This window comes from Macaca thibetana, chromosome 9, assembly GCF_024542745.1.
Source record: "Macaca thibetana thibetana isolate TM-01 chromosome 9, ASM2454274v1, whole genome shotgun sequence".
Lineage (NCBI taxonomy): Eukaryota > Metazoa > Chordata > Mammalia > Primates > Cercopithecidae > Macaca > Macaca thibetana.
The window spans coordinates 42,677,877-42,690,825 of record NC_065586.1 but is presented as its reverse complement, the minus strand read 5'-3'; the positions used below and the strand labels follow the sequence as shown (position 1 = coordinate 42,690,825).

The 12,949-nt window shown below is 42.1% G+C and overlaps 1 protein-coding gene across 1 annotated transcript in view; it reads right to left on the bottom strand.

Annotated features, from left to right (window-relative positions):
- Window positions 1–1,308: 1,308 nt before the first annotated feature.
- The window catches only part of LOC126962230 (arf-GAP with GTPase, ANK repeat and PH domain-containing protein 5-like), a 35,360-nt gene continuing 23,719 nt past the window's right edge, over window positions 1,309–12,949 (bottom strand). The window contains exons 2-5 of the mRNA XM_050803118.1: window positions 12,748–12,837; window positions 4,158–5,915; window positions 3,716–3,784; window positions 1,309–1,430 (exon numbers count right to left, since the gene is read on the bottom strand). Coding sequence (XP_050659075.1) covers window positions 1,309–1,430; window positions 3,716–3,784; window positions 4,158–4,422 — 456 coding nt within the window. The 5' untranslated portion in view covers window positions 4,423–5,915; window positions 12,748–12,837. The remainder of the gene's footprint in view (window positions 1,431–3,715; window positions 3,785–4,157; window positions 5,916–12,747; window positions 12,838–12,949) is intronic.

Below are 12,949 nucleotides of genomic sequence, written 5' to 3'. Positions count from 1 at the left end.
GGGTAATGGTGGGGGATTCCCTATGAATGACTTGGTCCCATCCCCACGGTAATAAGCAAATTTTCATTATGGTAGTTTAAAAGAGTGTGGTACCGGCCAGGTGCAGTGGCACAAGCCTAATTCCAGTATTCTGGGAGGCTGAAGCGGGCGGACCACCTGAGGTCAGGAGTTTGAGACCAGCCTGGTCAACGTGGTGAAACTCCGTCTCTACCAAAAATACAAAAATTATCCAGGTGTTGTGGCACCCGCTTATAGTCCCAGCTACACAGGAGGCTAAGACAGGAGAATTGCTTGAACCTGGGAGGTGGAGGTTGTAGTGAGCCGAGATCACACCACTGCACTCCAGCCTGGGCAATGGAGAGAGACTCCATTTCAAAAAAAATAAATAAAAAGAGTGTGGTACCTTCCCCCTTCCCCTCTCTCCTCCCACTTTCACCGTGTGGAACCACCTGCTTCCCCTTTGCCTTCTATCATGATTGTTGCCCTCACCAGAAGCAGATGATGAAGACATGTTTGTATAGCCTGAAGATCTATGAGCCAATTAAACCTCTTTTTGTTATAAATTGCCCAGCCTTAGGTATCTCTTTACAGTAATGTAAAAAATGAGCACAAATTCTAACCAGAAATAACTGATTCAAAATGGACAAAGTCTACTCAAACTATAAAAACAAAGATTAGAAACTCCCATGTTTTACTGTGCTGCATTACTTCGCATATTATTATGGAACCCTCACTTGTATTCTTGCTGTTTAAGTCAACTGGAAAACTTGGCTGTGTATGGCTTTTTAGCAAACAAACGAGAATTTAACATAACATTAAGGAAAATAAGCAGGAGTAGGGCATGTTTAAATCTACATTACATCAAATGAAAAGGTTAAAAACTTAAAAGTTTTGAGTAGCATGAACTTGGATGTGGTAAATGAATGCGGTCAGAGGACTGTGTGAGAGGAGGCCCAAATCACAGATTCAATCCCCGATGATAAACAGCTATGTTTTTAATTTGTTTAAATGAAAACCAAGCTGAAGCCTAAGTTCTATCATTCAGCTTTAAAATGTACTCTTTGGAGCAAGGGAAAAGGGACCAAGAATTATGAATAAAGAGAAATCCATGACTCCTCCATCACATGACAAATTGTGTTGATAAAAAGATGGCAAAATGTATAAACAAAAAGTTTACATGTTTTCACTAAAATGATAACAACTAAAGGAAAGTGTATCACACATTAAAATAAGACAAGTGGATATGTGAAAAGTTGAAAAAATTAAACCAGTATGAGTTTTTCTAAATACTTCCTATAATACACCTGATCAAACAAGAGTTTGTACTGTTTCTCTTGGTGGAAAAAACAACGTTGTCTCACCATCCGTTTGAGAGTTCCTCTGGAATATTGTGCTTGCCTCTGCATTGGCAGAAGGGTTAAACTCCAAAGCTATATGTATAGAGGGAGAAAAGAAAAAAAGAGGTAATCATTTATAAAAATTTATCAATTCGTTTATTCAACTACTGCATTTAGGCTATTTCACTACATCTACGTCTATTCTTATCCATTGAAATGAACGTATAGACATAAGATAGAGCCAGGCAAGATGGCATATGCTTGTAGTCCCAGCTACTCAGGAGGCTGAGATGGGAAAATCACTTGAACCCCGGTCAGGAATTTGAGGCCAGCATGAGTAACATAGTGACACCCTCCTTTATTTAAAAAAAAAAAATGAAGAGGTAAATGTCGGCTTTGAGTTGTGTAAAATCAACTTTGCATAAAATAAATAAAGATGTCAGTAAGTTTTAAAAGACAGGTCTATTTTATAGGCAAAATATAAGATGTATTCTAGAGGTTTTTTTTAATTTTTAGAAGTAAATTCAGCATATCTGTCACTTTCATGTCATTCTGAGGACACAGAACCTCAGTTTTGTTGAGTAGATGTCCTCCACAGTCATGTGATATCTGTAAGTCTTCATTTCTTCATTAGCAATACATAGGGAGAACATAAATAGGCCTTATTTGTATTGGAAATGGCCAAGTGAGACATACATAAACTGTGTTATAATCCTAAAGAATGACAATAAAGAGCCATTTTGGGGCTCTCATCCAACACTACCCATCTACTAACTGGTGTGTAACATCACTCAGAGCCTTTCCTTACATCACCGAACAGAGTATAAGTTTACACAAGTACTTACATGCTTTGTGTATAAAGGTATAATCAATTAATTCACATATTGGTTTATTCTAAAGCAATCCTTAAATATCTTGAAAAGAGAGGACAGTACTTACAAGTTACAAAGTCACACTCATCAGGTGTCATAATTATCCTACCTCTTAAAAAATTAAGAGCCCAACCGAAGTTTAAATAGAAGAGCTATAAGACATTTCCTCTACAGTAATGAAATCTCTGGCATTTAAATGAAAAAAATAAGCCAACTGGATTTCACATCTTTATGATGCAATGTTTTCTATTTTGAAAATTTTAGTTTTTATTCAGGAATCATATTATTACCCAGAATTACTTTTACTTAGATTCATCTCTCTGCAAGATTTTAGAGGCAAACCAACTAATTGTTTTATCTTTTCTACCGCCTCCCATCCCCCGCCTCTCCCAGCAATGTAGAGACTTAAAAATCTCCAACTTTCTTCCTTTTTTTTTTTCTGTGAGACAGGGTCTCGCTCTGTTACCAAGGCTGGAGTGCACTGGCACGATCTCTGCTCACTGCAACCTCTGCCTCCCGGGTTCAAGCAATTCTCCTGCCTCAGCCTCATGAGTAGGTGGAACTACAGGCATGCGCCACCACACCTAACAAATTTTTGTATTATTTTAGTAGAGATGGGGTTTCACCATGTTGGCCAGGCTGGTCTCGAACTCCTGACTTCAGGTGATCCGCCCACCTCAGCCTCCCAAGGTGCTGGGATTGCAGGAGTGAGCCACCATACCCGGCCAAAACTCTAACTTTCTTATCTTTCAACAAGATGCTACTGTCAGAAGGGGAAAGGACAAAGGGGGAGCCACAGCAATGAACACTCTTACAGGGAAGGTCTGACATTTTTAACCTGCAATCTTTACATTACATATTAAAAGTCTACATTGACGTTCTATGTCTTGAAAATTTTGACCATGAACCAATCCCCACCTCTCTTTTAGAATAAGGAGGTAAATAAAGTCTGTTAAGTCACCAGAATAAATCTGGAGACACATTTTGTGTTAAAGTAAGAATTTTAAAGTAATCAGAGCCTCATGGGTAAACTCCTTTGACAAACCCTCCCCCCATCCCCACACAACCATTTTTCTGCAGTCCTGGCTGTAACATTTCACACCTTTTACAATTATTTTAAGCACCCTCCTTTATTTCCTCCTCCTGTGTTCAAATTATAGTTAGAAGAAACTAAGCAGCCTCTATCAAGGTGACTTAAAGCAGCCCATTAAGAATACCATATAGCCTTTCCCATGGCAACCTCCATTCTGATTTTAAATAAGAAATCCCCGAATGTCTGAATATGAACTGTCCTGAGATTTACCTACTTTAACAAAGGAAACAATTAGGCACTTACCTGGTTCCTTCACTTAGGTACCATGTGGATAGGTACAAAGAAAAAATAAGATGGCTGCTGGAAAGTTGGGATATTTGAGTTTTTATTGAGGAAAGGAAGAGAATGGTCCAAAGAAGCCTCCACAAAGTCCCACAGGATAATACACAGACATACAGACAATGTTGTCTCACCATCTGTTTGACAGTTCCCATGGAATACTGTGCTTGCCTCTGGATTGGCAGAAGGGTTAAACTCCAAAGCTAAATGTATAGAGGGAGAAAAGAAAAAAAAGATGTAACCATTTATAAAAATTTATCAACTCATTTATTCAACTGCTGCTTATTCAACAAGAAGAGCCATAAATAAATGGTCCCATGGCAGCCTGGGAGAATGAGACAAGAGAGCAAGAACTGGGTGATTGGGAGGGGAGGCAAAAAGAAACTGACTGGACTCTGTGGGGAAAGACTAAGGGGTGGGAATGCAAGGCAGAGCCAGTTCTTGTTCCTGGACAGCCCCGGGAAAGCTGGCTACAGGCAGAAAGGAGCTCGAAGTGGGCGATGCCTCCCAGGGGACCTTGGGGACAGCAGTAGCCAGAGGCAAGCCCAAGGCAGATGGCACCCGTCACCTCCTTACCTTCAGGCATCTCCCGGTCATGGATGTGGTGCATGTGGAGGTCCTCACCAACTTCAACAGTCACCTCAGCAGGCTGCACAGCAGCAGCCATAGGCGCCCCTGCCATCCCATCCCCAGCTCCTGCCATCCTGTTCCCAGCTCCTGCCATCCTGTCCCCAGCTCCTGCCTCATAGATGTCGGACTCAGAGGGGCACACTGACCCCTGCGGCTGTTCAAACTCGGGGCTGTCCTTGGGGCACACACAACAGGTCAGTACATTCCCCATGGGGTACCTCTACTCCTGTCTGCCACGACCTGTGCCTCTGCTCACAACTTTGGCCACGCACTCCTGCTGCCCTAGGCTGAGGCTATGCTGCACTTGCAGAGATGGTCTTGCCCGCTGCTCGCCTGACTACCTCACAGCCCGGCCCTGGCCCCGGCTGGGGCTGCGGGCCAAGGCCCGTGCCCTGCTGAATCCCCTGAGCTGACTTGTCTGGGAGGGTGAAGACTTGCCGGCTTATTCAATAGGTTGTGAACCCAACAAGCGCTGAGAGACACAACTGCCTGAAGAGAGAACAGAGGGAGCTCCTCCTCCTTCTGTAGTCACCTACAGACTGAAGCCCACTGGCCCAGGTGGGAACCCAGGCATGTGGCACACAATGCCCCACCCCACACATCACAATGCCCTCCCCGACAGCTCACAGTGCCCCACCCTGGCTGCCACCCCTCCCCAACAGCTCAGAATGCCCCTGCCTGAGCTGCCCCACCCTGTGGCTTATGATGCTGCTGCTCTCCTGGCCCCTCCTGCAGTGCCAGGTGGACTAAGGTTTTCATTCATCACCAGCTTCCTGAGCTTTTTAGTCCTAAGAAAAGCACAGGGTAGTTCGTTACTTGAAGCCCTCTTCCTCTCTGAGTTGTATACAAAGCCTCAGTAGAGTGGGCCATTAGCAACTAAGTTGAACAACTTTTACTTGCTGACTGAATATAGATACACCTGAATTGCTGACTGTTTTTGTAACAAAACATTCATCTCCTGTCTTCCAATGAGTGGTCGTTTTTGTCTACAACTTGACCACAGCAATCCCTGGGGCCCTAGCTTACTCTCAATAAAGAGTTATGGCTGTGTGTCTTGAATGACACCTTAGGACCCATCCTGCCTCCACCTCCTTCTCCATAAAATAGAAACCTAACTTGTCCCTCTAAGCTTTGAAAGGCTAAAACGTACCAACTCTGTTTTCTCCCCGCTATTTCTTCCTTCTATGGCAGGGACTTTCAGATTTTCCTTCTTTTACTAACAAAGCACTAAGCATGATTTTGTCATACAAAATCGAGATCCATAAAGTGGGTTACCACCGTCCTAATTCAATAAAGATGAATACTCGACATGTGGCAAGCAGTGTGCGCCTGACAGTGTCCTCACTATGCTATGCTCATTTAACCCTCAGAAACAGTCTCATTTACGATTTTACAGAAGAAGTGGAGATAGAGAAGGTAAGTAACCTCCCCAAGGTCACATGACTGCTAAGGGTGGGGCCACAATTTGATCCCAGGTAGTCTGAATTTCCCAATTCCTCAAGCATGGTTATCAGAAAATATATCAGTTTTCACACTGATATAAAGAAATACCTGAGGTTGGGTAATTTATAAAGGAAAGAGGTTTAATTGACTCACAGTTTCACATGGCTGGGGAGGCCTCAGGAAACTTATAATCATGGCAGAAGGGGAACCAGGTCCGACTAACATGGTGACCGCACAGAGTGTGAATATGTGAAGGAGCAACTGTCAAACATGTATAAAACCATCAGATCTCAGCTGGATACAGTGGCTCACACCCATAACCCTAGCACTTTGGGAGGCCAAGGCAGGTGGATCAACTGAGGTCAGGAGTTCGAGACCAGCCTAGCTAAAGTAGTGAAATCCTATCTCTACTAAAAATACAAAAATTAGCTGGGTGTGGTGGTGCATGCCTGTATTCCCAGCTACTCAGGAGGTTGAGGCAGGAGAATTGCTGGAACCCAGGAGGCAGAGGCTGCAGTCAGCCAAGATTGTGCCATGGCACTCCAGCCTGGGCAACAGAGCAAGACTCCATCCCAAAAAACAAAACAAAACAAAACCCTATAAGATCTCATGAGGACTCACTGAATATGACAAGAAAAGCATCAGGAAAACTACCCCAATGATCTAATCACCTCCCCCCAAGCCCCTCCTTCGACACATGAGGATTATGGGGATTACAGTTCATGATGAGATTTGGGTGGGGACCTGGCCAAACCGTATCAGAAAGTACAGGTAGAAGTCAAGCTTGGACAGGAAGTGGCATTGTAGATTATTATTATATTTTTAGAGGAAGTTTTCTCTTGTTGCCCAATGAAATTGTTTCTCTAATTTCATTTTCAGATCGTGTCTTGCGGATGTATAGAAATAAAATTGATAAATGATTCTGGCCATTAACCTTTTATGCTTCAATCTTGCTGAACATTTTTTTTTTTTTTTTTTTTTTTTTTTTTTTTTTGAGATGGAGTTCACTCTTGTTGCACAGGCTGGAGTGGAATGGTGCAATCTTGGATCGCTGCAACCTCCACCTCCTGGGCTCAAGTGATTCTCCTGCCTCAGCCTCCCAAGTAGCTGGGATTACATGCATGCACCACCATGCCTGGCTAATTTTGTATTTTTAGTAGAGACGGGGTTTCTCCATGTTGGTCAGGCTGGTCTCGAACTCCCAACCTCAGGAGATCCACCCGCCTCAGCCTCCCAAAGTGCTGGGACTACAGACATGAGCCACCGTGCCCAGCCAGATTAGTATATTTTTAAAACAACTTTTTTTTTTTTTTTTTTTTTGAGACAAGAGTCTCACTCTGTTGCCCAGGCAGTGGCACAATTCTGGCTCACTGCAATTTCTGCCTCCCGGGTTCAAGTGATTCTCATTCAGGTGCCTAAGCCTCCCAAGTAGCTGGGATTACAGGAGCCTGCCACCATGCTCGGGTAATGTCTATATTAGTAGAGATGGGGTTTCCCCATGTTGGTCAGGCTGATCTCGAACTCCTGACCTCAGGAGATCCACCTGCCTTGGACTCCCAAAGTGCTGGGATTATAGGCATGAGCTACCACTCCCAGACAGAACATTTTTTTGATATGAATTTTAAAATGCCTCCCCTTCATTCAACATTTATTAAGTCCCTTCTACATGCCAGACACTGTATGTGTGAAATAGTCCCAACTCTCAATGAGTGTAGGCAGATACACAACAAAGGCTTAAGGAGTTCCGTTTTCTGAGACCACACTGCTGGACAGTATATGAACCTGGGATGCAAACCCACCTCTATCTGACCTCAAATTTGATGCTGGGTGTTTTTAATTTTATTGTGGGAATTTCAGTCATTAAACCACAAAAAGGTGAGAAGTCTCTGTCAGATGTGTGTGTAGCGGTCTCTATAATAAGGAAGAATTGAAGGAAGCTACCAGAGCAATTAAGAGACTTTACCTAAAGGCAGAGTAATGCTAAGGGCAGTGGCAGTGGCAAAAGGGGAGGAAAAAGTCTGTGATCATTTGGGAGACAGAATAGCAAGTGCTTGGTCACGAGATGTGAAAGAAGAGGGGAAGCAGAGGAAAAACAGACCTGCTCAGGCTCTGCTGGGGAAGACTCGGTAGGTAGTGGTGCCTTCCTCCTGGCAGAGAATGTAGGAAGGGAAATGGGTAAGGAGGAAAAGACAGTTTTTTACTCTCAGTGTCACATTAAAATGGAACTCTCTGATCAAAAGTTGAATATAGGCCGGGTGCGATGCCTCATGCCTGTAATCCCAGCACTTCGGGAGGCCGAGGCGGGTGGATCATCTGAGGTAAGGAGTTGGATACCAGCCCAGCCAACATGGTGAAACCCCATCTCTACTAAAAAAAAAAAAAATACAAAAATCAGCCGGGCATGGTGGTGGGCGCCTCGGGAGGCTGAGGCAGGAGAATCACTTGAATTTGGGAGTTGAAGGTTGGAATGAGCAGAGATCCACCATTGCACTCCAGCCCAGGTGACAGAGTGAGACTTAATCTAAAAAAAAAAAAAGTTGAATATAAATCTCTGTAGGCTAAGTCCATTTGTGACATCCCAACATGTTTTCAAAAGTAACACACATACTAAATCAAGCCATCAAGAGTAACTGGGGAAATTTCCTAAAATTTACATGCTAAGAATATCACCATTTTTCATTTATTACTTTCATTGAGCAACTTTGAATCTATGGTTACAGCAAATGAGGCATCTTGTGTAAAGTAAAGCTAATACATGAAACAAAACATTTAAAATTCTCTTGTTCTCAGAGAATGGAGGAAGTAACTGAAGCCATGGGCGTGGAGGTGATTGCCTTGAGAAGTTGTGTACAGTAAGGAGAAGTGGGAAGAAAGATCTGGAGAATAGGGTGATTTACACGGCATTAAGTGAAGCCTGCAAAAGTGAGCACTGGGAATCAAGAGACCTGCGTATGAATCAGGAATGGCTGCTCCTGTGAGTTGTTAGAAAGGAGATGATGCCTTCTTTTCATTTCTATAACAGCAGCACCTAGCACAGTGCCTGTTCAATAGGTACTCAGCGTGTATTATCCCAATGCACAGAGTCAAATTTTGCCAGGAGGGAAGGAAAACTACAAATCAGCTATGGCAACTTAGTGATTGGGCTTGTGTGTGTGTGTTAGCTGGGTGTCAGGCAGTGGGTAAAGTAGTGAACTGGAGGTGAGAAAACAACGACACAAACTCAAGGCTTCTCTTCCCAAGTATTTGGCTGAGAAGAGAGATGTAGTAGTAGTTAAAGGGAGATACGTGGTAAAGAAAGCCTTTTATTCCAAGATTCAACAAAAGCGTGAGTATACTTCTATGTTAAAGGGAGAGAGCCAACAGAGAATACCCAGTTTTGAGGTTAGAAGGAAGAACGAATGCACAAGGGCCCCAAAAGGCACACGTACATGCAATCCGATCAGAGACAGATTAGCTTTGTACGCCTACAAAAGCAAGAAGGGAGAAAGGACCATGTGACTCTAGGGATATTTCTGGTAGAGGAAAGGTTTAGGAAAAGATCTTTTGATGACCTTTATTTTAACACACTTTCTTTAAAAAAAAAAAATCAATAAACTACTGTGGGAAAAAGGACATTACGTACAGAAAAGTCTACACTTCTTGATACAACGAACTAAAAAAGTCTGATATACTAAACAAAACCCAAATAATGTCTTCCCTAAAAGTGGGTAACTTGAAAAGCAATTTGAGCAAAAATCAAGGAGTTCAACTATAAATAAGCATATCAACAAAGTGAAAGATGGGTTTAATTTTTCCCACAAAAAGTTAAAAGAAATAACAGCAACTTTAGAGGAACAGGAAAAAATAATTAATAAGAAAATTATATGCAATTGCAAAATGTGTGAATATTTACAAACTCTAACATATAACTACAAAACGGACCAGAAGAATCATTATCATAGGAAACAGGGTCATTTCAAAAATCAGAGCAGGAAGGATGATTCATATTTAATTTAATTCTGTGAAAATATTTAAGTAACGTTTGAGGACAAAAATCAGTGATATGTTGAAATGTGGGAAACCACAGTGGAAGGAAAAAGAATTCAAGAAAGCTCAGTTTCGGTAACTAGTATCTAGTAAAATCTTCAGGATCTAGAGGTTACAATCTGTGTTAATAGTGTCTGAAGACCTAGAAATGTCATTAGATACCATTTTGGATAATTCTTGTAGACTTGAGATGATGTCTATTTAAAGTAACAAAATAGTGCCTATATTTCTGTATTCATTACAGAAAACAATTGGATATGGAAAGGAAACTAGAATGCTATGCCACAATCTCCAAAGAAAGATTAGGGAAGTTTCAGCTTAAAGCAACAATAATCACAACAAAATTTTACAACCCTTTGTAAGCATGTATGAAAAACATACAAAAAGTTTGTAATGATCTTTTCTTAAGCTAAGAGAACAGAAAAAAATGAGAAAAATTAAAGTATAAAATGAACCTTTGGTTTAGAGGTAAGTAACATTTTATGACAGTCAGGAGATCAGGGTTGCACAGTGTATTATGTGAATGTTGTGACTCATTGGTTTCATCTTGGACATCATAACTTGACATTTTGTAAAAGTGATTTTTCATGAGAATTTTTTCAGGTGCCCTATAAAGTCCTGTCCCATGAGAAGTGAATAATAATCTTCCATATTCTTAAGATATCTTAATGGCATCCTCTACAGTCTTCCATTGTTTAGGTAAATGTGGGAATCATGTTTGGGTATCGTCTCATCCAAGTTCTTTACCCATCCCCATCATAAGTCAGGAAGGTCTTGGATATTTTCTGCTCTAGCAATTAATTCATCATTAATCCTGGAGTTATTTGCAATTCGTCATTTGTCCTACTTCACTTCCCGTAAGCATGATGAATTTAACCACCATTAACTCCTAAGCCATATTAAATTTGTACATCTGATTTGACTTTGTGAGCAAAAGTTCTATGTCTATCCTGTAATTCTTGCCTAGTATGAAACTTACTTTCAGTAGAGATTGTATTTCTGCACTCATGCACCTATGCCACTTGCACTGTTACTGCTGGTCTGGCTTTCCAGGGGTCATGATAACCTCCTGGGTTCTCTGGAAGAGGGACATATTCTTCAGGATGACGTTGTAATATTTTGTTAGCTAAAATCGTCTATCTAAATGGACAGTTCCTAATGTCTTGAGTAATAAATCTGGTACTTTTTATTTTTCTTCGCTCTTCGAGTTGATGTGGCCAATTCCTGAGGTTGGATAATCAGGCCAGTATCAGACTGGTCTTTGCCAGAACTTTTTGCCTAATACATTTCTCTACTGCTTTCTACAGGTCACTGGATGTTAATATGGGTTCTGGAATGCAATTTTTAAAAATGTTTTGGAAATGACTTGCAACATGGTCATTTAATTTTCAAATATAATTTGCAAGTGAAATGCGTAGGACTCCAATAAGGCACAATGACCTAGATCCTGGGTATGATCCCCTCGAAAGAGGCAAATAGTGAATTGAGCAAGCACGCTCATGTCTGCTTACACCAGTCACTTCTGAACTGCTCAATGGCAGGCAGGGGGAATGACCCCTGGTTGGCAGATGCCCACTCACTATGACCCTGGATGGGACATATAGTTACCTTGAGTCAGGCCAGTCATGTGTTGTTGGACTGTTCCTTGGAGATACACTCATTAGTGACTGTTAAGGTTACCTGAGTTATTAGGTGCCTGTAGACTATGCCCAGTGACATGTACATTAGGCACAAAAGCTCCCTAGCTGTGCGGACACTGACTGAAGCTGTGAGGTTTCACAATGACACGTCAGCCAAATACAGATGCTCAGATTTACCATTTATCAAGGTCTTCACACTATCAATTATACAATTATCATTCTACACACAGGCAGTGATAAGGGGAGTAAAAAGCCACAGCCATGGCTCGGGAGACCAGTGTACCTCCAGAAGAGTCCAGTGGGTCCGGAAGCCCTTTGGATGCTGGTCAGAGGCTCCTTTTGGGCAGAGATGACAGCAACAGCCAACAGATCTGGAGAAGTCCTTAGAGTTCTTATGGACAAAGCTTCTGAAGGCAACTTACACAAGACCTTGTCTTTGCTGGTTTTATGATTCTCTGCAGATGGGTCTATTCTCATTATCTCAGCCACCTTTCACTTCCTGTCAGTTCATTTCAGGTCTCTCATGATCCCAGGCAGCAGTAGTTGTTATCACTTGAGTTCATTCATATATGTTTATCTCTTTGGGGATGGGGGGACAACTTCACTGTGCACTTAATTCTACTGGAGACGAGTGACCGCATTTTAAGACAACAAGATCACAAATTATTATCACATATCATCAGGGCAGACAATAGCTACCACCTGGGGCTGAAAGCAGGTAACTCCATTTATTCTGAAAACATTCTGTCTTGATTATGGCGCCAGTTGCCGCGAGAGACTTCCTTTCCACCACCAGTTTTTCACTAGGTTTGAGTCTGAACTGCTAACAGTCCACTGATTTCTGGGTGAAGGGACTGACTGCACCATCCTATCCTGTCAGAGCACTTGTCCCAGTTCTTCCACTTTAAGAGTTTTTCACCTTGTCCAGAACCACAGTCCATTAATCCCCTCATTTTCTCTCTTAAGAGAATAAACAGGCCGGGCGTTGTGGCTCACGCCTGTAATCCCAGTACTTTTGGGGGCCGAGGCGGGCAGATCATTTGAGGTCAGGAGTTCAAGACTAGCTTCACCTACATAGCAAAACCTCATCTCTACTAAAAAAAACACACACACACACACACACAGAAAAATTAGCCCAGCGTGGTGGCAGGCACCTGTAATCCCAGCTACTTGGAAGGCTGAGGCAGGAGAATCGCTTGAACCCAGGAGGCAGAGGTTGCAGTGAGCCAAGATAGTGCCACAGCACTTCAGCCTGGATGACAGAGCGACACTCTCTCTCAAAAAAATAAATAAATAAATAAAAGAGAATAAACAACACATCTCGTGTACACACCCACACCACTTTTACCCCACATACCAAACACAAAAAAATCCAATCTGTTTCCTTCTACCTAAGCAATTTTAGATAGTCACTTTCTCATAATTACCTTAAGCTCCCTGACTTGCTGCTCCTTTCTCTGGCAAAATCTCGTCCCTGGATGAGTCCCACTTTGTGTTTCCTCAATGACACCACTCAGCTGAACCAGAAAAAAAATATCAAAAAGTGGTCAGAGATATCATCATACATTCAATTTACTTACATAAAAAATTAGCGCTAAATGTTTCCAGAAATCAATAAAAGTTTTGTTT